Genomic DNA, 25,285 nt, shown 5'->3' with positions numbered 1-25,285 from the left:
CAAGTCCCAGACTTTGGGAGGTAGCTCTGCAATGTGTTGAGGTTGGAGGCTGGATGGGTCCTGATGTGCTTGAGCACAGGAACCTTCCCTCACATCTGTTTAATTGGATCCACTCCTGGGATTTGCAAATGCAAAGTTCATTCCACTCTACTGTTCTCTGCTTCTCCTCCATGACAGGTATCCATTAGCATTCATTGCTGCCAAAATTGCCTTGGGGATTCCCTTGCCAGAGATCAAGAATGTAGTGACAGGAAAAACTTCTGCTTGCTTTGAGCCCAGCCTGGATTACGTTGTGACCAAGATACCCCGCTGGGATCTGGATCGTTTCCAGCACACCTCCAACCAGATTGGGAGCTCCATGAAGAGTGTGGGAGAGGTGAGGCTCTCACCTGCCATTCCACCACTTGGGAAAGCCATTTCTCTTGCTTGGAAGCCTTCAGAATGTCCATCTTCAAGGAGTTAATGAACTTGAAGATACATATTGAGCTCAAATGGTTTTTATCCAGTACTATAATTAATGGAAATTAGGACTGTGTAATGTTGGATATCACAGTGTGGATTCGTAAATGGTTTGATTCTTAAAGGAAGAGATCACTGTGGATCACCTGGGGTTGACTCCATTCTTAACACTCACTCGAAAACTCTCAGAGTTATTTTTTAGTTTGAGGTTCTGTAGTGGTGGTTAATAACAGAATAATTTCACTAGTAGTAGTGTGTTAAGATTTTCAGTGCTGCCCATGAGCAACAGCTTTCAGTTCTTCCAAACCTATCTGTCCTCTGTGTTAAAACCATATGCCAGATCTCAGCCTATTTCTCCTCTTGAAATCCAAACACAAATTGTCATCTTGCACTCAAGTTTTGATTTCTTTTAGAGATGAAGTCTCTTACATCAGATTTTAAGATGTCTGGACAGTAAGAGTATTTTCAGATCACGTTTTAAGAAGGGGAAATGAAGCAAAATTGGTAAATCAACCATTTAATTAGTTAATTATGTATCAGCTATCAAAGCAAAATAATTATTTGTGTATTTTTTCAGTTGCCTTTTCAAATAGCTACTTTATTAAATTACTTTGACATGCAAGATGTTCCTAATATCACTGTTGTCATTGAACAAGAAGCCTTCATCAGAACTTGAAAGCTTAATTAGAATTTGATCTTCCATTGCCAGTTTTGGCTTTTAATGGTAATGAGGTGGGTTTTTTGTTTTCAGCAAGATGATGCTTCCTGATATTAACCCTCTCTCCTTAGGGGTTTTGGGACTGTTCTGTAGAACTGGAGTTCCTAAATACAGTTGCACCATCAGCTGTGGAACTTCCTGGCCATACACATTTGCAGAAGGAGATGTTGAGCCCCTCCAGTGTTCATATGTCACAGGAGTGTGACCCTGTGTCCTTTTCCAGGCAGGGTGCTGGGTAAAGGCAGGGCAGAGATACAGGGAGAGTCAGTGCTCTAACAGGGCAGGTGAGCTGAAGCAGGGATGGAGAAGCCCAGGGGATGCAGTTTGCAGCTGGTGGGGGTACTGAGCAAGAAGATTTATCTGCAGGACCTGTGGGTAGGAGGAGGCAGAATCTTTGAAGCAAAGAGTTTATTGCCACTATGTCTCTATTAGTATGGCACAGTCATCTCCCCAGGCCTGAACTTGAAGCCAGATCACACCACCTACTGCATTTTTATTAATTGAACAGCCTGACCTGACTTTTTCTGAGCTCTGCTGTGCTGGGCAGTGGGCCTGGAGCTGTGAGAAAAGAGAAAGTGATGTTATTTTTATTTTTGACACTTTTCAGCATTGTGTTTGAGAAGATTTTTATGCTGTTAAGGTCTTACTGCACTGGGAAATAAAAATGTAAAAGTTTGAGATAGGGCTCTGTTACCTCACAGATTTCTAGACAGAAAGGCTTGTTTTCTTATTAGATATGGTGTCAAGAGTGAAGGAGGGAAACCCCAGTGCTGCTACACCAAGGAGGAGTAATCATTTAAGAGAACCCTCACAGGGGAGAGTTACTGTTAAATGTAATTTAAAGGAAGAGCAGCAGATTTCTCTTGAACCTTAAAATTCACACTGTGAGTTTCTATCTCTAATAGGCTGTTAAACAGAAATATTCTTTTATATTACTATACCCATGCTGCCACATAATGTTTCTCTCTACCAGAGTGCTTCCCTTAAAGCAGTTTACAGAGAGCAGCAATCTCTTGTGTGTTACAGACAGGGAGATGGAAACCAAAAGAAATCACTTGTCCTGAACTCCCCACTGATACCATGAGCAGAGTCAGATCTAGAAGTGGGAGTACCAAAGTCAGCTGCCCTTACAGCAGGGCTATCTTAGGGAAGAGTCCCAAAGCTGCCATCCCTATATGTGATTGTGTTTGTGGTTGGAATTCTCCCTGCTCTATTAGTCAGGGCTGTCCTGATGTGAAGGACAGGTGTCTGCCAATAAAGGCAGAAGATTCTCTTTGAAATGGAGAATGTAAAACCCCTCCCTCCAAATTATTATTATAATTTTGAAATTAAAGGGCTCTCAGGCAAAGATATGGGAATTAGGAATATCAGTTCCTTACTAGGAAAATTAAAATAGGAATGCAGTATTACAAAGAACAATCCCAAAAACACTGCCAGAGTCAGAATCCAAGCTGACACCTGTCAGTCAGTCAGGGTGTTGGCAGCAGCCCCATTCAATGGTGGCTGCATCCTCCTGCAGTGGCAGATGTGGTTCAGCTGGAGCAGTGCTCCTGGAGAAGGTGCAGTTTCCTCTGAAGGTCCAGGGATGATGTGGAAAGGTCTGACTTTCCTCTGGAATCCAGTGGAAAGAAGGTACCTTGGTGTCCAAAATCTCAGTTTTTATCTGGGTAGGAAAGGCTTGGCTGCTCCCCTGGCTGGAGCATCTCCCAGTGGGATGATGTAATTTTATCAGTCCCACAGTGGCACTGAATGGGCCAGCAGCAGATGATATCTTCCTGGAGGGAGGATGGGCTGTGGAAAGATAAAGATGATTGCCCCAGCTGGTTTAAAGCTGGCCCATTAGCAGATAATATGTGCCAGGAGATCAGGGTCACTGCCCCACCCGGCTCAACAGATGGGGACAGATGGGGACATTGCTGGCCACATCAGCCCAAGGTGAGGGCAGAGCCAGGCTTGGCTCACTGCAGCTCTCTGGGTGTGCTCTCCCTTACAGGTCATGGCCATCGGACGCACCTTTGAGGAGAGCTTCCAAAAGGCCCTGAGGATGTGCCACCCCTCAGTGGATGGCTTTGTTGCACACCTGCCTATGAATAAAGCCTGGCCGGCCATTGTGGATTTCCAGAAGGAGCTGTCTGAGCCATCCAGCACTCGGATATATGCAATAGCCAAGGTAACAAAAGATAAAGACCTTGACCTACATCCCTTGAATTGGAGCTACTGGATTGGGTCAGCTGAGGTGACAAAGGCTGAGTGTTCTTCATTCCCTTGCTTCCCTCTGTCAGGCTCACTGGGAATGCCTTGAGTGGGATTCTTGCTTATGCTTTTTGCATCTTCCATGTTCAGGCAATGTGTTTGCCTTTTGGTGGTACAAGCTTAGCCTGTGCTCATTGCATTCAGCATCAGGACCATTCTGGTGTCCTGTAAGAGATGTTACTATAGTTTGTAGCTCAGTGCTGGTGGACACCTGGATTACTTTCCTATGAGATTATATTTGGCTGCTAAGCATTGGCTAGTGTTCAGCCCTGATTTATACTAGTGGAAGTGCCTGTCAAAATTGGTCAGTTTTGCAGATTACAAAGGAATAAATAAAGATTCTTTTGAGAACTGAAGCAAAGGATGATAAAGAATGGCAAGCTGCACTGTCTGCTTGCAATGGTTGCATTGGTATGGGCTTAAAACTAAAAGAACTACACAACTCTATGTTAAATTTCACAGACAAGAAATGTCCTGTTCTTCAAAACTGGCTTAGCTCCCTGTAGCATTCTTTTGACCCCTCTCCTGTCACACTGGTGAAATCACTTCAGCCTTGAAGGTGCCCATGTAACAAAGAATGTTATTGTAAGGGGACTGGGGTGAGGATTTATTTCTGCCTTCATCTTCTCAGTGTTTGCCTGAGTGTACCATGTGGTAAATGTGGGGTTATTTACTTTAGAAGGTAGGTGCAATTTCACACTTTGATTTTGCTGCAGGTAATATGTCCATCTGTCCTTACCCTCTGTGAAGAGGAGGGCACAGCTGTCTTTCACAGCTCCTGCTTACCTGTTGATTTTTTTTAAGATTGAAGACCTTCCTGGCAGGGAATGCTCAATTACTCTTTTTTGTGCCCCTGACTTTGTGTGGTGGAGTCTTTAAGCCCTCTGTGCTCTTGTGACACCTCCACATGAGTGAGGAGCTGAGCCTGTGCTGTGCTAGTCAAAAGGTTTTCATATAGCTGTTCCTCTTATAAATGGCCTGAAGAAAAAATCACAAAGTATTTTATAAATGTGTGGCTTGTCCAGTTGTTATCTCTTGCTTTTCAAGCTGGGGAAGTGCATGTCTTCATCCTTCAGCAGCTGTGTTTGGTCTTTATTACAGCCTTTTTCTTATGAGAGAGAAATCTTACTGCTTGAGTCTCTGGGTGGTTCAGAGAGATTTTATGAAAGATTAAAATTAGACCCATGTTAACATAGGGAATCGGGGGAGATGAAGGTGAGTTTGGGTCCCACTGAACACTGGGTGTCCCCAGTTGCTGCTACTTTCACTGGGATCTGTTGGAAAAAGCAAGGACAAACTCAGTGCTCGTTACAAAGAGTTGCCTCTGCCCAACATAGTGCATTAATTCATACCCATTAATAACTGAGGCAAGCAGTATAAGTAAGAGGTGCTTCTGGCAGCTGGGGCTGTCTGCATGGATATCTCTTCCCTGCTTGTTGACCTTTAAAAGCACAAGGTAAGTCCCCATTAGCCATCAGCTCCATTTGAAACAGGATGGACCTTTGTTATATTTTATGTTTTCTCCCCACTCCAATCCCACTAGTCAGCCCTCCAAGGCTTTTTACTTTTTCTGTCTCCTTTGCCTGTTGGATGATGACAACAGCAACTGTTCAGGTGCAAGGGAAGGGAGCTCAGCTGCCATTCAGAGCTACTGCTGTTGTAATGGGGCTCCCTGTTGTCATGTAAAAGAAGGCACAGGAGAGAGGCTGACATAGATGAGACTTGTTCCTTGGCTGGAGTGGGAGTGCTGCAAGGATGGAACAGCCTGATGAGCAGAGATGCTCAGGTTGTGTCAGGCATTTTCTGCTCCTCTTAAGGCTGTGTACAAGTGGCCTCAGAAGGTTTAGGCTGTGGAGTCAGTGCATGCTCTGTTTCACACCAGGGCCTTGCTCTCCTAGCTGTCCACACTGCAGATGTGAAGTTTGCACTTGTGCTGCTGTCCATAGGCAAATAAACACTCTTTGGTGAGGAGTCTGGGTGGAACTGAGGGTCCTAGAGAAAGCATAGCTGAGTTGCCCTTCATTGCTTGTCCTGGAGGCCAGGCTTGCTCCAAGGCAGTCTTGTAAAACCCTTGGCTGCCCAACATGGGCCAGTCCCTACAGGATGGGATGGTCTTGAAGTTGAGCAGGGATCTAAAGTCACACTGTCCTGTTGTGTCTCACTCATCCTGCTTCCATGGTGTGTTTAGGCTGTACTCCATATAGGATTGAAGAGAGGAAAGCCATTGGAGTTCAGGGCCTCCCTGGACAAATTCTACATAATTATCTGTAAACCTGATTTGCCCCTGGAGTGTGGTGATAGGGAGCAAGAAATGTCTGTAAACTCATTCTTCTCTCCCAGTCTCCAGATTCATGTTACAGGGATGAAGATGGTTGATTTTCTCTGTTCCTCCTGATTAATGAATGGAAGGGATAGATTTTTTTCAGTTTCCTATGAAGATCCCTGGGACTTTTTAAATAAAATATCTAGCTACAGAGTATGTGGTCATGCTACCTTTTGTTTATGTGTATGTGACTGGACACTCTAAAGGAGCAAAATGTGTGTTAGAGGTTTTCACCACTGCTTGTGAGCACACAGGATATTCCAGTGAGCAGCTGTTAGCTCTCAGAACAAGAGGATAATTGCAAGAGGGAGGAACAGGCAAGCTGTCTGGGAATTCTTTAGAAAAGGCAGAAGGTGGTGTCAGTATTTTGTAGAGAGCTGCCACCCCATCCCTTGTCCATGTGGTGCCTGCCTGGAGTGGCCCATTTTTCTGAGCTGGCATTGCTGAAAGCACATGGTGATGACACCAACATTGTGCCCAGGTTCTGTAACTCGGGGGAATAATGCTGGGGTGCAGTGGAGCAACCTCATTCCTGCATTAATTCTGGAATTTTTTTTCAATGGCATTGCCCTGGCTTAGTTCCAGGGATGCTGCCCTGCAAGAAAACAATTAAGCATGTAAGAAATTAATGAGCCTGATTACTTCAGCTCAGCAAAGATACTGTGCTGGCATTATCGTTATGGCTGATTATAGTTGCTTTGTCAGGAGAGTTGTAACTGTACACCAGTGGTGAGACCCAAGAAATTGCACTGATAGAAAATACATCATTTTGAGGTCTCTCTGAGGTGCTGGGGTTTTTTTAATATTATGATGTTTTGTAATCCATTGTCTTATGAATAATACCTCTGTGGGGTTTCTTTTAACCCCATGGTTGTAAATAATTAATTAAAAAACAAAAAAATCAATAACCTCAGCAACAAAGAAGAGAAATTTGAATGGTCTTGACATTATCTTGAGGTAGAGTGAGAGAAGCTAGAGCTATGCTGTAGCTGCAAGCATCACCCAGAACCTGACTTTCCCTTGCTTCAGAGCTAATGCAAGGCCACATGCTTTGATTCAGCTCTGTATTTCAGGGATAAATCAAGATCTATGCTCCAAAGCAATTGAGAATCCAGAGCTTCCTGTTTTCCATTTGCAGCTAGGAGGTTGGCAGTGGGCCTGAGCTTTAGGCAGTTTGAGTGGTGAGAGGTGCAGATGGAGGGTTGGTCACTGCAGCCTGCATGTGGCTCCCTGTTGTTAGCTGGACATGTTCTCAGTGGCCACCCAGCCTGGTAGTCAGCTTGGCTGCTGGCCCTGTGAAAAGCAAATTCCCTCTCTCACTGAAACAGAGAGCAGGGAGAAGTGGCTGGTTCCTCCCTGCACTCCTCATGGGGCACAGTTTCTGTTGCTGCAGGGGACAGGGTCAGGAGGTAGATGAACACTTGATTTGTGCAGCTTGATCTACAAAACTCATTTCTTTATGAGATGTACTTGATGCTACCTGTTTGCAGACTGTTAAAGGGGCTGTTTGGTACTATCCTGTTTTTGGCAGGCCTTGGATAATGAAGTCCCTGTGGATGTCATTCACAAACTCACAGCCATTGACAAGTGGTTCCTGTATAAGATGCAGAGCATTTCCAACATGGAGAGGATCCTAAAGGAAGTGAACAGGTAAAAAAACTTGTCCTAGGACACAACAGTTCTTCTGGAATCCTGCTTGGAAAGCTATGGTAAGCACAGATGCTGTCAATGCTGAGAAGTTTGTTCAAGTGCTTGGAATAAACAGTGTTGTCCCAAAACCCATCTCAGTCAGCAGAAATTTTGGAGCATGCTCTTTTTGGTAAAATAGCTCCTTGGATTATGGAAGTTACAGTTTATTTTGGAAAATCCTCACTATCTCTGAGACTAAGACTGGAAATGTAGATGGCCTGCAATGAGTAACTCATGTCCCTAGGACAGAATTACCTTTCAAACTCAGCACTGGACTTGTCCTGACTTACTGCACCTGAGGGTCACATACATTGCATTTTATTGCCAACCTGGACTATTGATTTTTGAACTTTTCTGCTTTGCTGTGATCATGCAGTGCGAGCATTGCTTTTGTACCACTCTTTCAAACATCTATGCTCCCAGACACATTTAAATATAAATCTTCTTCCTTCAAGAAAAATGACCATATAAAAGCCAACAGGAGAGATAGCAGTAAATTAAAGGAGTGGGCTATATTTCAGTTCAGACTCTTGCTGACTTGAGCTTTTTTTCATGTTTTTACGAGGTTGGGGGAGGCTCCTTGCTGAATTATTGGCCGAGTGCTGTTGGCTTTTCTGCCTTTTTGGTGCTCACAGTGTCACCACACGATGGCACTGGGAGCCAGGGCAGGCAGGGAGCTCTGAGCTGCTCCTGTTCACCTGCAGCATCTCTGCTTTGGGACCAGCTGTGAGCTTTTCACTGAGCTGCTCTCCCTCTCCCTTGCACCCGGAACAGCCGGGATCTGGAGCTAAACAAAAATAAACGTGGAGAGGGATGTGGGAGAGAAGGAGTAGCTTGATTATTTGCAACAATCTCTTGTTTGGCTGCAGAAGTTTTTGTCCTCTAACATCTTTGTCACGTTGCATTTGTATGTGGCCTCTCAAATGTGTGCAGCTCCTGAGGAAAAAAACCCAACATATGCAGAATCAGTTTGAGCTTGTAACTGCACCTCAGCTGGTATAAATCCATCATCACTCCACAGAGGCAAATCTTTTTCAACCTCCTGTATCCCTGAGGTTGCTTTCCCTTTCTCTGCAATGAGTGGCAGGTGATTATATGAGCAGTGATCAGTAGCTGGTACTACCCTACACAGTTTTTCATCCTGGAGGTGCCCAGGCAGCAGGCTGTACAGGCAGCTTGCTACAGAGAGCCCTTGCACACTATCCAGCCCTGCATTTATATCAGACACAAGTGGAAGTGGACTCTTGCAATTCAAGTCAGATTGTGGGTGGTACCACAGAATCACAGAATGGTTTGGGTTGGAAGGGTCCTTAAAGATCATCTAGTTCCAATTCTCTGCATGGGCAGGGACATCTTCCACTGTCCCAAGTTGCTTCAAGCTCTGTGTAACCTGGCCTTGGACACTTCAGGGATCCAGAGGCAGCCACAGCTTCTCTGGCACCCTGTGCCAAGGCCTCCCCATCCTCACAAGGAAGAATTTTTTTGTAATAGCTAATCTAAAGCTTCTCTCTGTCAGTGTGAACCTGTTTCATGACATGTTCACCTATCAGTGTGAACCCAAAGCCAGACCCAGTTAGGTGGTTAAGTTAAATGGGTTACTTTAACAAGGATCCTTAGGTGCACAATCTGCCAGGTGGAAAAGGCCAAAGATTCACACATAGCATATTGCATATACAATTTTTATATGTTTAGCAAATTAGCATATCTGACAAGAATCCCCAATTAAAAACATGAGTAGTGAGGTTATTCCTCCTGTGGTTCAACCCTCTTTGAATTCCCCCTCTTTTAGATAGGAACTAAGCTTTTTTTATGAAAATGTGTCTCAGAGAGCTGGTTTCAACTGTGGCTCTGCAGAGAACCTAACCTTGGAGCCACTGGGGAATTTATGTTGTCTTTCTGTCTAATAGAGTAGGTAAAATGCTAGCTACAGATACCACAATAGGCTACAGAGCTACAAATATATGTGTAAAGAATATAGAAAATATATAAAAGAAAAAAAAAAAAGGAAAAATCAATTCAGCATGACTGTCATTCCATGCTCTTTAAAACAATCTCTCTCCATCTTTCTTGTCAGCTCCCTTCAGGTATTGGAAGGCTGCAGTTAGGTCACCCCAAAGCCTTCTCTTTTCCAGGCTGAGCATATAAATTATCTTACCCTCATTCACTTACCAGTGCAGATTTTCACTCCACTATAATTGCTCACACTTTTGCAAGAAAACTGTCTTACTCCCACTGGAGGGAGGGGATGGGCTGTCCAGCTGCATTTCATTGAAGGCACAAAGGCAAAGAGCCAGGGAAAAACACTTGGGACTTGAACTAAGAGGCTAGTGCAGTGAGCCACACCAGGAAACATATCTGTGCCACAGCCAAGGGAAAGCTAATTGAGTGATGCAGATGAGACTTGGCACACATGTGCTCTTCCTGCAGCCAGCTGTTTCCAGCCCCCAATAATGCCTGGCATGAGTTCTACCTGTGCTGCAGGATGATTTCCAGTTGAAAAGAACGAGAGCTGATGCCATCACTGCTTTAAATCTTTCTGTTGTTAGAGTTACCAGGACTGGAGTAGTTGCCCTGTTCCTGGGCATTGTTGCTGGCTGGGGGTTCTTTGCAGTGAGGCTTTGGATGCAGTTTGAGTAACAAGAGTCTTGATTTGGCCCTTGCATAGCTGTTGTAGAGACTGGTAATGAGATGGTCTCTGCCAAGAGGAAATCAGGAGCTGGAACAAGTGGGTGTGACAGATGGGGAAGGGGATCAGAGGCAGGTGGAGGCCTTTGAGAGGAAGCAGCTCTCACACACCACATGCAGCAATTCAGAGGTGAGCAGAAGCTGTCACTGATGCATGCAGTGATCTGCTTACACATGTGAAAGGCTATGTGGGATAATGCTGTGCTAAGGGAAAAACTTCCTGACCTATAAGTGTTTGTGCATTATATGTGGTGTAGAGGCAAGGACAGGCATTGCAGAGACTGTAGGGACTGGGAAAAGCACCCTCTTCCCCATTTACCTTGTCCCATTGAACTTTTTTTTATAGAAGATTGAACCTGGTGCTGGGTGGGACTAGATAGCTTTGTCACACTGCAGCACTGTTCCATTTGACTCTGCCTCTGGGCCCCCTAGGATGGAGAAATAGTTGTTTCAGATATGTGATGTGGCTGCAGAAAGCAAATGGCCTGAGTTGAATTGGGAAAAGAAAGCCATTTTGAGTTACTTTGAGAATAACAAGTTGTTTCACAGACATGCCAAACATGTGCCTATGCTGTATCTCTCCTGTGACCTTACATATTTTTTATTTTGGAAACTTACATTTGAAGTTTTGTTTTTTTGGTTTGTGTTTGTTTTTTGGGTTTTTTGTTGTTGTTGTTATTATCTGACCAATTACCTTTATACCTGGAATGTAATTTTAACATCAGCCTTCCCTACCTTGCACATGCACATAAATAACTAAAACCACTTGTGCACACTGAGATGGGAAGAGCAAGCACCATCCCATGCTGTCAGTCCATGAATAGGTGATGGTGTATGTTGCTGTGGCAGTGCAATAGGATGTGCTGTTATCTGGGGATTATTCCCTTAGATTGGGTCTTGCCAGTCCCATGAGTGAAAATGGGAAGAAGGGCTGTATGCAAGGTGAATGTACAACAAACATGATTAAATAGAGGTAAAAGGGTAGCAGCTATGGTGAAATCATCACTCAGGCCCAAGTGACCTGGGGACAAAAGCCTGGTTGAAAATCAATAGGACTTCAGTTCCTAAGTCACTTAGGTATCTCTGCAGTAGTGGAACCTGCAATTGATTGTCTTTTCCATTACTTGAGAGCTCATAGGGATGGGGGAGAAGTGGAGGTAGTGGGGTCAGGTTCACTGCTGGAGAAAATCCATGTAAAATTCAGGAAAGCCATTTAGCAGCAGACAGAAGTATGAGTATACTGCCCAAAGAGGAACAATTCAATATTGATTAAAGGCTGTACAGTAGAATTCAATTGAAGAAAGAGGAGCATAATAAACCACCATTGTGAAGAGCAAAGGACAGAGATGGTGAGCTTGCCCAGAGTCTCAAAGACAGTCTGGCAGTGCAGTGACTTGAACTCTGTCACCTGACATCTCAACTCTTCAAATTAACCTTAATGGGAAACAGCAGGTAATTTTTTTTTTGGCAGATACTGAGCTAGGCAGCTTGCTAACAGTGGGAAATGATGGCACCAATCATATATTGATAATTTTACACTTTGGAGCTTTGTTTTGAAGGAAAATACATCCTTTCTCTGTGGGCGTTGTGAGAAAACACCTCCTGGCCTGTTGTGTGTTTGGAAGGAGTAAGTGCAGTCCTGACTATCACTCTTGCCATTCCCAAAGATACATGGGTTTATAAAGGGGAAAGACAAAAGTGGGAATGTGCAGACCCACTTCAGCCTAGTATTTGTACTTGGGTGCTCTGCTCAGTTGCCCATGGGAGTAGTTTATTGCACAGGGCTTTTGGGAGCCCTTGTCCCTGGGTACTTGCAAGGTGTGCTTTGAAAGCTGTTTGTTGGAAGCATGACTGTGGTGGAGCAGGCACAGAAATGCAGGTGCTGGAATGAAAACCTGGCACCAGCAGGTGAGCTGGGAAGGGCTGCAGGCAGGAAAACTCAGACCATCAATAACCTGTGCTCTTCAGCAGGTTCTGCTGCATCCTCTCTTTTCTCAGCAGCAGTTCCTGCTTTTGGGACAGGTTAGAGTGTGTCACACAGGTCTTGTGTGGGCATCAAGGTACAGTGATAGTAAATGAGGCTGTGATGATTTATGCCTTGGAGAATTTGACATATTTATAGTGGAAAAGGTTACTTATGTCTTCTTTGTGAACTGTGGGGCAGGAAAGGCTTGGGAAGAATTTTGGAATTCAGTACATGAAGAGAATAAAATATAAGCAGCTATTCAGCACTGTTGTTTGTGCTTTGTGTGGATCTAACATAAGATACTTTCTGTTTGTCTTGTAGAGCCACTGGTAATAATTCCACAGCTGTATTTTCTTTCAAAGCATCTGTACATTTGTGAAAATGCAATCTGTATGTTTTCCCTGATGCAGAGGATATACAGGCATTGCCTTAAAAAGCCACTGGGGAGTCTCTGTAACCAGTATGTACAATGCTACATCCCAGCAAAGATCTCAAAGCTCTTTTTTACCAGGGGCAGAAAATAGGCTTTCAGGAAATATCCACAACCCATATCTTGGCTGTGTTTTGGTGTGAGCTGCTGCTTTAGCTCACTTAATCTTATGCATGAGTCATTCAGGTCTTAGGGCACAGTGTGAGGTTTGTGTTACTTAAATCAAAATGTCCACAATAAGATTTATTAGCCCAGGGACCAGAATGTTAAAGGTGCAGAGAACTGGAGTGACAATTGTTCTGTGGGTGAGATTTGTTGGTTTACAGTTCCTGCTTCCTTAAAGGCTCCTTTGACAGCTTTTTGTCATGAGTTTCTGAGGAGGGAAAAACTGGTAACAATATGTCTCCTAGAGAAGAGGAGCAGGGAGAGAATTTATACCATGACCTCATTATTTTAATTGCAGCATGTTCAAAATCTTGTAAAACATCAGAAGTAATCAAGGAAACCACTAGGAGCCTTGAAGCAGAGCAGGACAGTGAGGAAACAAGAAAGATTATGCTTTTGTACATGATTCAGCCTGAAATTCAGCAGGTTTATCAGACTACTGAGAAAGGAAGAGCTCTCTGAGGACTGGGCATAATGCATTTTGCTTTCAGCACTTCTTACTTTTGGTGCACTTTGCTTGCCTTAATGAAATTTGACTTAAAGTTTAGTCTGGGCTTAAATCACTTCAGACTGGGAGGAGCTGAGTTTAAAGCCTGTGGGCTGAGCCTGAATGTGCTCACCTTTGCAGCTCCTCTGTGCACATCCAGGATATCTAAAAACAAGCAGAGGCTGATTTGGTGGACAAGAAAAAGAATGTTTCTTCTGCTGGCATCTTTATTGGTGGATCAGATGAAAGCTGGTCAAGTGGAGGAGAGAGCAGGGTCTCCTGATAATTCCAGTGCTGTCAGCATTCCTCCAGTCAGTTAATAGATTTCTCCAGGTTCTCTGTGCCAGGTGAAAATTTCTTCATTAAGCAGAATTTATTCCATTTTCTCTCACTATTTATTATTAAGAGTTGGGTGGATGGAGTTCCAAAGATGACAAGGTGGAATTTAAAACTAAAAGCGACTACAAATCAACGCTGGAAGCTGTAACAGACACAAGCAAGGTTGGGGAAAGGCTTGCTTTGTTTATAAACTGCAAAATGAGCAGGGGACTTCAGCTTTCTGAGGAGGTGAATGATCATTTAATAATCATGGCAGTGTGCAAAAGTCTAGTTGTCTGGGTTTGAAGCTCTAAAATTCCTGACTTTCATTTTGGAAGGCAAACATTGGGAAGAGGAGCATTACAGAAGTCTGAAACCATGGTTGTTTAGCCTTCCCTTGTTTCAGAACTTGTTCTAAGCCAGTGAGGGGATTTAATCTTTGGAAGACTTTTTGCTCTGTGTAGGAAAAGTAAGTGATGCTCCAGGGGAAAGTGGGAGGCAGGGATGTGATACTGGGTCATGTGATTTGGTGTATCCAGGACTGAGAATTTTTGTCTTGTCTTTTAGTGCTGGATTTCTGGTGAGCTTGAAGGGTTATTTGCTCTCAAATATTCAAAGAGATCAGCCTGATTCTCCTCTTGCTGGCTTTAGTGTCTCTAGCTTGTCTAAAGGGCTGTCTGGGAGCAAAGGCAGTGGGAACTGCCCCTTAAAAATTGACACCCCTTAACCTCTGCATATCTGTTTTCTATCTGCAAGATAAGCACCTCCCTACCATACTGTTTGCATATTTCTTTATATTATTTCATGAAAGTTGAGACATAAATGCTAAAACTTGCCATGATTAGTAAATGGAAATTATTCAGTTATGAAAATGTGTGTCCAGTACATGTAGCCTGATTTCCATACCAGTGCTGAAGATTTACAATTCTATGATTCAGTTCCCATTAAACATGGTGGACCAATTCTGCTGCTTTCTTCTATCATGCTTTAGGAATAGCAGAGGGAAAAGTGCATGGAAAAAATGCATGGTCTCATTTCCCCTCTAGGAACTTGTCTTTTCTCTTTTGCATGCTGGTTTTCCTGTAAAAAAACTAGTTACCTTTCTGCCTGGATTAGTAAGTGGCCTAACCTAATTTAAGCAGCTAGCCCAAGGCAAATGAATGATGGTGCAAAATAATCACTGCTTTTGTTCTACCCTCCCAGCTGGAAGAGAGGGTGACAGTGAATGATATTGTTATAATGAGATACAAGAAATGGAATGAAAACAAGCTGCAAATGAAGGCAATTTGCTGTCTGTGACAGTAATCAAATGACAGCCAGCTATGTGTGCTCCTGAGGCAGAAGGGAGGGAGGGCAAGGGACTAAAAGGCTCTGAAAGAGGCTCATTTTCCTGGGGTCATCAGGTCTGCTCACTCACTCTAAGGAGGCTGAGTCCTTAATAGCCAGTGACTGCTAGCATCAGTTTTGGCAGAGAATTGGTGGAGTTTGCTGTAAAAACACACATCCGTGCCTTCAGTTCTGGTGTTCATGATTTGTGCAAGAAGCCCTGGCTCTGAGCTGAGATCAGAACGCAGAATGGGCTGAAGAGGAGCAGAGGGGTTCCTGGTGGAGATACTGGAGTATAGAACTCATGAGTTTTAATACAATGTGGTGCCACAAAGTGGATCTTACTTTGGGAAATCCAAAACCTGGGAAACTCAACCTGCTGGATTAGGCAGGACTTTTTCACTGAACCATAAAATGCTTTGGGTTGAAAGAGACCCTAAAGCTCATCTGATTCCACCCTCTGCCATGGGCAGGGACACTTTCCACCTGCCCAGGTTACTCTGAGCCCTGTACATCCTGCTTTGAACACTTCCAGGGATGTGGCAGCCACAATTTCCCTCCTGACACTAAGGAAGAGGAGGCTGTGCTGCAGTAGGAAGGGTGGTGCAGGCTGTAGAAAAATCCGAAGTGCAGGTGATGCTCTTGCCTGGAGTCTCCTGAGTGCAGACCAAGGTTGTGGGGCCAGGCTGGGACATGGAGAGGAGAGGAATTACTGTGAGTGTTTCTTTCTTGCAAATTCTCACCAGCTTTCCCTTTCTTGTGTGCTGTTGCAGGAAGGTGGAGTGCTCTCTTCACATACTCCAGGGTAAGGAGGGAGGTGGCATTGGGTAATTCATATAGCAAATCCTGCCTATCCAGGGATCTGAACTCAAAAGTTTCTAGTTCTAGTTTCTGCTCTCAGAACAGCTGGTTTGACACTTGTGTGACTCTCACCTGTTTCACACCAGCCTAACTTGACTGAGGGCAGCAGAGCTGCTCTGTGCTCAAGCCAGGGTGGAAAATCCAGTCCAATGACTCTTTTTCATGCTTCAGTTTCCTGACACATTCAAATAAAATGGTTTTACCCCTCTTCTCCCATACAAATAAAATAATAGTATTTATTTAAAAATACCATCAAGCAAAGGACATAATTCAAAAACTCTGATTTAGGAAAATCGCTTGTTTGTTAATCATTCCTTTTTCCTTATTCAGAGCTTGGTTGCTCATAAAAAATTGATTTATTGGAAAAATATTGATTTACTGGGCAGGCAATAATGCTCTTGGCAATGAAGGTGTAAAGCAGAACTGCTGATGAAAGTACAGGCTTTTTTATGTTTTTGCAAAAGCTAAGCTTAGAAAAGGTAGCTTAGAAAGAGAGGGAGGAAGAAACTGTAAGGGTGGAGTCAAAACAAAAGGATGAAGAGTAGGAGAGAAAAGAGTAGAATGAATGTAGAGGGAATGGAGAAGATAAAACTATGAAGAGCAAAATAGACAGGAAAATATTGATCTTCAGATATGGCAGGTGGGAAGACAAGTGTTTGAAATAAACAGCAAAAACTAGGACTTCAGAAAAGCAAAACCAGGAGAACAAGAATGTATGGAAGCATTGGGAGATCCTGGTTGTAAATAAGAAATCAAAAAAGTACCCCTGCTTTACCTGGTCAGTCCCCCCTCTCCATTTTCCTAATTCAAGAAGCAACACTAAGATATGGAAAACGGTATGTTGAGATTGTTACAAGAAAAAAACTACCTTTTGTGTGACCTCTAAAGGTCATTTCTGCTAAGTATCTCTGAAGTGAGATGCTTTTTTCCAAAGACTGGCCATTTCAGAAGGTAGGCAGAACATCTTCAGCAACAGAAAGAAAACTTGGTTGGGATAAATTGTAGGCATGTCTCCCAGCTCAGCACAGTGGTCACAGGGTCAGGACACAGTTGTGCCTCTGAATGGCTCATCCCAGAGCTTCAAGAATTTAATTCCTTTGAGTGGAGTGGGCAGCTGCAATGAGAGGCAGGAGATGGATGCACATGCACAACTGTTGGTCCAGCTCAGCCTGGTGAGGCCTAGGTTTAAAATTTAGACTGAGAGGAAGAATGTAAGGGAGATATTAAGTTTGGGCATGGAGTTGTAGGGATACTGAATCCTAAACAGGAATCACTGTAGGTCCTCTGTGGAGGCTGAAATGGTAAATGACCATACAGTTGTTGTGGTGTCAGGGTTTGACACTGGTTAGAAGCCAGGCACACACAAAAACTATTCACTTACTCTCCTCTCCTATAGTTGAGCAGAGAAGGGGGAAAGAAAAGATGAAAGCCAGGTTGTGTTAAACTAATGTGGGTACAGCCTGATGGATCTCATGAGTCACTGATTCCTGTCTCAAAAATGCAGGGAAGATAAGTGTTTTACTTCCTACTGCTTGCAGCCTGCCTGCAGACTACTATAGAGGGGCACCAAGGGCAAAAAAAGATGTTTTATGTTTGAGTCTTCTTCCATTTCTTGCCTTCAAGTGCATGATCCTATAGCAACTCTAAGCAGTGTAGAGACAAAAGCATTTATGTATCTTCTAGTTATTCCTGCAAAGCCTCATGCTTAAGAGGTGTATTTCTTATTTAATCCCAGCAAAACAATTCCAGAAGAGACACTGAGGAGAGCCAAACAGATGGGGTTTTCTGACAAGCAGATTGGGAAATGCCTGAGCCTGACTGAAGTCCAGTGCCGCCAGCTGAGGCTGAAGAAGAATATAGTGCCCTGGGTGAAACAGGTATGTGAGAAACATCACTTCCAAGAGTGGCAGGAGACCTCTGTGTCTTTAGAAACCCCTGGCTCTGTTAACACCCTCAGGAGTTTAGATGTTGACATGAGGAGAGCACAGTTCACCCATGTAGCTGTTCCTTCTGCACTGCAGGCATCAGTGTAATGCCATGAACATTCTCAAAGAGAGACTCAGAATATTCTTATTCATATTCTTTGTGGCTGAGGGAGAAACACATGTGACTGAGGGAAAAGGCTGAAAATGCTGGCCCACCATGGTAGGACCATGAAGAACATATCTCTCCTCTCTTGTAGTAAATTTGTACAGGCTAATACTTGATTTGAAGTGTGCTATTGTTATGGGCTCACTTGCTATTCATTGTGATAGCATGAGCCTAATGAGCTCATCTGGTATTCATGGCAGTGTCACTAGGTGCTCTGTTGAATTTAAGGTATGTTGGTATTAAACTGCCACCAGCTGTTTTACTGTCCTTAAAGAGGGTAAAAAAACCAACCCAAATTATTGAATGTTTCTGAAAGAGTTCACCTGTGTCCTCAGGCCCAGTTTGATGTTCTTCTGTTCCCCAGCTGCTCTTTTTCTTCTGTGGCTCACCTGGTCACAGAAACATGCCTGGTCTTGCACTGTGTTCTTTCAGCTGCATATGGCACTGGGTTGATTTGTGTGCACACTTAATAAGGTCATTCTACCTGTGCCTGCCTCTGTGCCTTCAAAGCATATATTTCTTCTTGGGCCATGAAGTACAAGTCACAGTATTAGCAACAATAATGAGCAACAGAGCACATGGTGCTAATGATGTGAGGTCACATTCTCCATGGCTGACAAGGGTTTGGACAGCCAGTGGGGATTCCTGGAAGGGCTTGAAGTTTGGGCAGATTTTTCAGCAGTATAGCATAAAAATACATGTCAAGACTTCTTTCATATTGTTCCTTATTCAGTAGTCTCTTAGGAGTGTTTCAGATGGTCATTCAGGGAACTTCAGCAGTTGCTGGTGACTCTGACTGGTTACTACTGGTTAGTAGTTGACACAAATAGTTTTTGAACAGCCTTGTGGGCAAATTATTCTTCTGGGCTTTCTGGTGACTAATTACATAAGAAATTGTTGAAAACTACATACAAAGTGGTGTAAAATCACTCTTACTTTGTGTACCATTTAATTATCAAAGCACGAATTATATTGTGACATAAACACATAGTCATTGAGCTGCCACTCCACAAGATTTCTTAGTGATATCATGTATGTGTTTGGAGTAAGATGGGGTCAAGAGTAGAGTCTGAAGATTCCAGACATCTATTTATAAAGGACAGAAGACCTGGAGGAATCTCTGTAATCTGCTTTACAAACTAGAGAGTGATGGCTAGAACAGACTAGAGAGCCTTGGCAAGCAGGGGAAGTTCCTGGGCTGTGCAGGTGTTTCACCAAAGAGGTGCAGAGCTAAAACTGCAGCTTAGAAAGAGATGGTAGAGTGCTGTGTTGACTGAACTGTAGGGTTGGGGCAAGGCCAGGCATAAGCTGCATTAATGGCACAGTTCGGGGCACATCCTTATGAGGAAAGAAATGATGGGGAAATAATAGGAGTGGAACAGCAGTAGAAAGGGAAGGAGGCAGAAGAGAAAACCCCAAAACTCTTGCAGTGGCCAAGTCACATTCCCCTTTTTTTCTTGCACAGATTGACACCCTGGCAGCAGAATACCCAGCAGTGACTAACTACCTGTACGTCACGTACAATGGGCAGGTAGGCACCCTCAGAAACAAGTCTCATTGCTGGCTGGTTTGATCTCTTTTTTCTCTTTTTCTGGAAATCTTGCAGATGCCTTGGTATCTGTAGCAATTCTTGTGGATGGTTTTACATATTATCCCCTTACAGCATGCCTGGAACTTTCTCTCATTTCAGTCCTGATCCAGTGCATTTACTGTTTATGCCCCTATGCTGTTAGGAGCCTGTCACATGTCACTTGTACATGCACAGGTAGGTGTCCTAACATTATTTTTACATGGAGCTTCACAGGTCCTTAGGCTGCTTGAGCAGCCATATCAGAGGTGCTGTTTCTCTGCTAATTCTAGGAGAGCTGCTCTTGATTTACACTGCAGTGAGCAAGATCAGACTGGAGTCCTGAAGGATCAGATTGTTGGATTTGGGCTGAACACCAGAAGCTGTTTATTCTGAAAAGCACAGTGTTAGGTGCTGTGGAGTACAGATCCTAATGACTTTTTTGTCTCCCTTCCCAGGAACATGATGTAAAATTTGATGACTGTGGAGTGATGGTGTTGGGCTGTGGACCATATCACATAGGTAAATCTTTCTTACAACTCTCTGTTTTCCTTATCCCCTCAAGCCTTCTTTGGATATTCTTGTGGTTCCTTTCTTCCTCTTCTCATGTGCTGAAAACACCCTTCAGAGCACAGTGCACAGAACATCAATTCCTAACAGAAGGTTTGCATTTTATATTTGCTTGAAGATTTCATTTCACACCCTGGAAAAAAGCAGGAGAATTTGATTACTTTTCACCTGGTACTTAGTGTTTTCCACAAAGTTTTACAGATTTTTTTTTTTTAATCTTACTTTTTTCTCATGTTAAGATCTTAAGAACCTCATACCTTGTAAAGAAGTTTGTTGCTCCCATACCTATCTTATATGTTTACTGCCAGCTCATGATATTGTCACTATGCATTTTACAGCTGTAAGTGTGGGTGACTGAAAATATTTTGATCTCTTCAGCTGCTTTTATATAAGCAATTCTTTGTATGTGGTTTTTTCTTTCAACCCACTCAGATCATTATACAGAGTAACAGTTTCCTCGTGGCTGTGAGTATTGGATAGACAGACTGCTGAATTCTGTATGTGATGACTTTCACTTTTTCTTTGCCTGGGACTCTCCAAATAGCTTGTAATTATTGAAAAGGAAAAAATCTGCTTGTTGTTCAGAAATATTTCTGCTCTGCATCTCCCAGAACTCGTGATGGGTTATGAAAGCTGCAATTGAAAACTCCATCCATTTGTTTTGCTTGGATTGGAGAGGTCATGTGCTGCACTCCTCTTGCTGTTTGTAGGACATGTCTTTTTGAACTCTGTTTCCAGTGTGAATGTTGAGATGACTGAAATCAGGGGCAGCACTCCATGATTAGGCTTCTTTTTTGTGAATGATTCTGCTGTTCAACAGGCTACAAAAAATGAAAATGGTGGGATCAACTCAGTGTTCTCTTCCAGGTTAGAAGAAGCTAAATGATTTGGATGGAAGTTGAACATGTAACATTATTTTTTTAATTTCCTCTGTGAAAGCTAAGTTTTAGGTTAAAAAAACCCAAAACAACCCTTAGGATTTTTATTTGAAAACAGTTGAAAATATATTGCAGGAAAATGTTGAATATGTTCACACTTCTGCAAAGAAGTAAAAATATCTGAGGGAAGTGAGGCCATTTCAAAAGTCATGCTATATTCTATGTTTAGAAAGAAAATTATTCAAACCAAAGTGAGTTTCTTTGAAGTTTCTTGTAAACTAAGTTGCCAAGTAGAAACATGATATGAGTCAATGCAGTTACACACACTTGAACTTCAGTGCTTGCTTTAACACATCTTTCCTGCACACATATAGCCTCAGCAATCCTCACTCTTCACCTGCTTCCAGGAGGACATCTCCTGTCCTGGGAGGGGGTTTGCATGTGTGTCAGCCCTAAAAACAGTATAAATCTATTTCCATCACTGGCCTGGGCTAGCAGAGTGCTCTGTTTAAGGTGTGCACATAGACTGAAACATGAAAGTGAGTTCAAAAACATGCATATGTTGATGTAGTAATTGTCTCCTGAGGAGCAGTGTCTGGTTATGTCACCACAGTCATTACCAATAATACTATTTCTTTTCTGCCTCCCCTCTTCCCATGTTTGGATATGATCATTACTGGATGTGCCTGGAATACACTTAGCAGCTGCTCAGCTGTTTTCCCGGGTTCTATCTGGAGCAGTCAGATGAGGGCTCCAGATGACCATTGGGTTCCAAAGCTGAGGTTTCTTCTGCATATAGAAATACCTGTGTAGTGGAAGTGGAATACAAAAACTCAGTGAGCATGTGGTGTCCCTTCTGGGAAACATCCAGGTTCAGATTTGATTTTCCTGTCTTTTCTGTGGGGTTGTAACTGAAGTTGAGGCATTTTTTGAGGTACTTGTTTGGCAGAAGTGGGGAAACAACATGTGTCTGTCAGAGAGGGACCTGTGCCAGCCATCAGTTTGTGACTTGGTGGGTGGGGGCAACAACTAAGCACAGACCAAATTTCTAACATATCTTGTCACACAATTATATATAAAAGTAGTATCAGTGGTTAATGATCATTTAATGACTGAACACAGCATGATGAGCCAGGGTTTTCTTGTAGACTGTTAGCATAACCATTTAATGATCTTTGATATGGATCATTCTCTGTTTGTACCTTAGATGTTTGAGCATAGAATCTGTGGGGTATAGCTGTTTGCACAAGTCTCAGTTCGAGTGTTCCCTGGAGTCTGCAGCACTGCCCAAACCCTGGGAGCTCAGCTTGCCCAAAGTCCTGGTGCCCACCCAAGCCCCCTCTGTGCCTCTTTCCTTTCAAGATGGCCACAGTGCTCACTCAGGGTCTGGGACAGTAGGATGTGCTTGTCCCACTGTGTTGCCATAGCCACTGTAGCCTTTAAAGCAGGATCAAAGGATCACAGAGTGGCTGGAGAAGTGTTGTACTGATCTGCCTTAGCTGAGTCAGTGTACAGGAACATCAAACCCACTGAGATCTTCTAACTCTTCTGTTGTTGGTTTAGCTCTTCTGCAAGCTGAAAACCACCTCAGTCTTCTGTTCTTCACACCACATCTATGCAAATGCTTTGTGTTTCCTGGAGTAAGCAGCATTGTAATAACAGGAACTCAATTTAGTTTATCCCACTCTTTGGTTTATCTTAGAGTGCATTGGTTGGGGGGCAGCAGTGATTGGATAGAAAGAAGAGCACACTGAAGTGTTTATGAGCACAGGATGACAGACATGTTAGAGAGGTCTGACACTCCTGAGCAGCTCAGCCAATTTACCTGTTGTGCTTGGAGATTCACATTTTATGGATGATTAATTTCCATGGGAGGACAATTACATTTCTAGCTCTGAGCTGACAGGAGGCAATGCTGGCTTTTTTTCTTCTTTAGGCTCGAGTGCTGAGAATATCTATTTATGTTTTCTTCTCTGCATCCTTCCTTTGCTTGCCCACTTTTCTGTCTCCTGGCAGGCAGCAGTGTGGAGTTTGATTGGTGTGCTGTCTCCAGCATCCGCACGCTGCGTCAGCTCGGCAGCAAGACCGTGGTCGTGAATTGCAACCCAGAGACAGTGAGCACAGATTTTGATGAGTGTGACAGACTGTACTTTGAGGAGCTGTCACTGGAAAGGATCCTGGACATCTACCAAGATGAGGTAAAGAGAAGCAGAAGCACTATAAAAAGCCACAAGGCAAGCCAGATTTTCAAAATTCCTGTCGCTAGCTTGCGAAGCAGCTGGGGGTGAGGGGAGAGAGCAAAAGCAGTTTGCTTTGGGTCTCAATGTTGCTGATGCTCCTAGCAGGCTATTCAATAAAGAATGCCAAATACATACTAAATTGTTTTGTAAGAGGCCATATTGTGCAATATTTACAAGCAGGCTTGATTTGCTGCACAGGCATTTATTGCACAAACTGTTCTGCCCTTAGGCTGCTGGGTTTTAGCACTTAAGCACACCCTTGATTTGAAGCACAAATCCTCCACCTGGAGCAGTTGAAGGAGCTCTGTGCATCACACCAATGAGTGCTCAAGAACTTGCAGGCTTGGTTCTGCAGTACAGTTGGGAGGTGGATGTGGTCCAGCATACAGATCAGGGAGGGGCATTGGAATTGCTATCAAACCATAAAATGTTCCAGCTCCTCATCCAGGCATTGGACTGGTCTTTTAGCAATTTTCAAGTGTTCAGAAGTGCTGATCTAAGAGATGGAGGAGAGTCCCAGACATATTTGATAATGAGGGGATAATAATGATAATGAGGGGACATATAATGTAAACAGTTGGCCCCAATATTGAAAATGTTGATTTCTAGTGGATAACACACTCATCTTGCATTTGTTGCTAAGGCTTTTAAAGGTGCTTTCAGGAACTTCATCTGCACTAAAATTCAGCATGAGTTGGCCATGTAACTTGCTGAACCAACTTTGCAGAAGTGAGATCATGTTAAACTTGTGATTTTTCTTGACTCCTTTTCCTGGTGATCTGAGCTTATCTCCTTTGTGAATGGGTGCAAATTTCTAAAATGGTTTTATAATCTGGCCATGTTTTGATCATTCCCAAATTTGGAACCAAAGCACATCAGAAATTGTCCCAGGATCTAGGCTCTGCTCTCCAGCCATTTGCAAAATACTGTCTGCAACCATTTTTAAATTGCATGTTCATATTTTCCTGTTTGTACAGGTTATTTTACCTATTTTTAAAATTTATGTGAAAACAGGAGACTACTACTGGAAAACAGATTTTTCAAGAGGCCAAAAGACTGGGGTGTCTCTCTGGACTACTAAAGGGTGATTTTTGAATGCTTTAGGATTATCCATGGGGCTGAGCTCTAAAAGCACTGAACTCTTGTTTACTTAACAGAACTGAACTTCTGCACAGGGGCGTGGAGGAAACTGTTGTGACAGTTTGTCAGACAAATAACACTGATGAAATACAACATCTAATTACTGCAGGATCAAAGAGAAGGTAGAGATAGGTGATGAGGGAGCTCATTTCCACATGGAGTGCTAGTAATTAGCAAGTTGGGTAAGAAAAATGTGTGAAAAGAATACTGAATACATATTGCAACTTGCATTATCCTGCTTGTCAGAGCAAGGCTTGGCCAGTTTGATGGGAGGCAGTGCAAATCTCCAGGTCTTACAGCAGCATCCTCTTGTACCCAGAGTTTGCAGAGGATTCTGCTACTCTGGCATGGGTGTGAAAAAAACCAACTTGTTTGTGCTGGAGGTGTGAAAGCTGTCAGAGTCTGAGCCTAAACATCCAAAATCAGTGCTTTACTGTCTAATAATTCCCAAGCTGAATAGTAAATACCAATAGTAAAACCACTTTTCTTCAGCAGAGGCACAAGGTAATGGTATAATTATGCCTGATTTTCAAGTAGGGAAACTGAGGAGTAGATAGGCTTGCACAGAGTAAAACAAAATAATCTGGGCAGAGCTAGGGAGAGCCCAGACCTCCATTGTTTTCTTTGGAAAAATGGATGAGCCAAATGCTAATGTCCTATTAACAGAATACTTCCTCAGGCAAATGCAGCTGGAATTCAGCCCCTAAGAAAAAGATCAAGTTAAAAATTAATTCGATTCTGAGATCCTTCACCAATCCTGTAGACAGCCATCTCTCCCAACTTCATATACAAAGCATGAACAGCGTCATGATTTCAGACTGTTCTTTTAATCTCCTCTGGTGTTTCAATGGACATAACTGAAAAATCATGGATGATTGGCAAACTGTATGTAAAAGCATCAGGCAACAATGGACACAACCCTGAGCCCTTTGCAGAGATGATATTACAGCTCCCTAAACATTGTTGGGATTAGCAATAGAGTTTGGGCAGCTGTGAAGCCCCAGTGAATAGGTGCACTGCTTTGTCCCTGATTTTCTGATTAGCTAAATTAGGCTGCACAAAGGAATGAGTTTGCCAGCAGGACTGAGACAGCTGGAAGCTGCCCACCAAGAAGTGCAC

The 25,285-nt window shown here is 43.3% G+C and overlaps 1 protein-coding gene across 1 annotated transcript in view; it reads left to right on the top strand.

The window, feature by feature from the left end:
- Positions 1 to 25,285, top strand: part of CPS1 (carbamoyl-phosphate synthase 1) — a 76,022-nt gene that overhangs the window by 26,976 nt on the left and 23,761 nt on the right. The window contains exons 18-24 of the mRNA XM_079310611.1: positions 178 to 376; positions 3,171 to 3,347; positions 7,285 to 7,403; positions 17,416 to 17,557; positions 19,237 to 19,302; positions 19,797 to 19,860; positions 22,803 to 22,984. Coding sequence (XP_079166737.1) covers positions 178 to 376; positions 3,171 to 3,347; positions 7,285 to 7,403; positions 17,416 to 17,557; positions 19,237 to 19,302; positions 19,797 to 19,860; positions 22,803 to 22,984 — 949 coding nt within the window. The remainder of the gene's footprint in view (positions 1 to 177; positions 377 to 3,170; positions 3,348 to 7,284; positions 7,404 to 17,415; positions 17,558 to 19,236; positions 19,303 to 19,796; positions 19,861 to 22,802; positions 22,985 to 25,285) is intronic.

This window comes from Erithacus rubecula (assembly GCF_903797595.1).
Source record: "Erithacus rubecula genome assembly, chromosome: 8".
Taxonomy (NCBI): Eukaryota; Metazoa; Chordata; class Aves; order Passeriformes; family Muscicapidae; genus Erithacus; species Erithacus rubecula.
The sequence above is the reverse complement of the archived record's forward strand: the minus strand, read 5'-3'. Positions and strand labels throughout refer to the sequence as shown.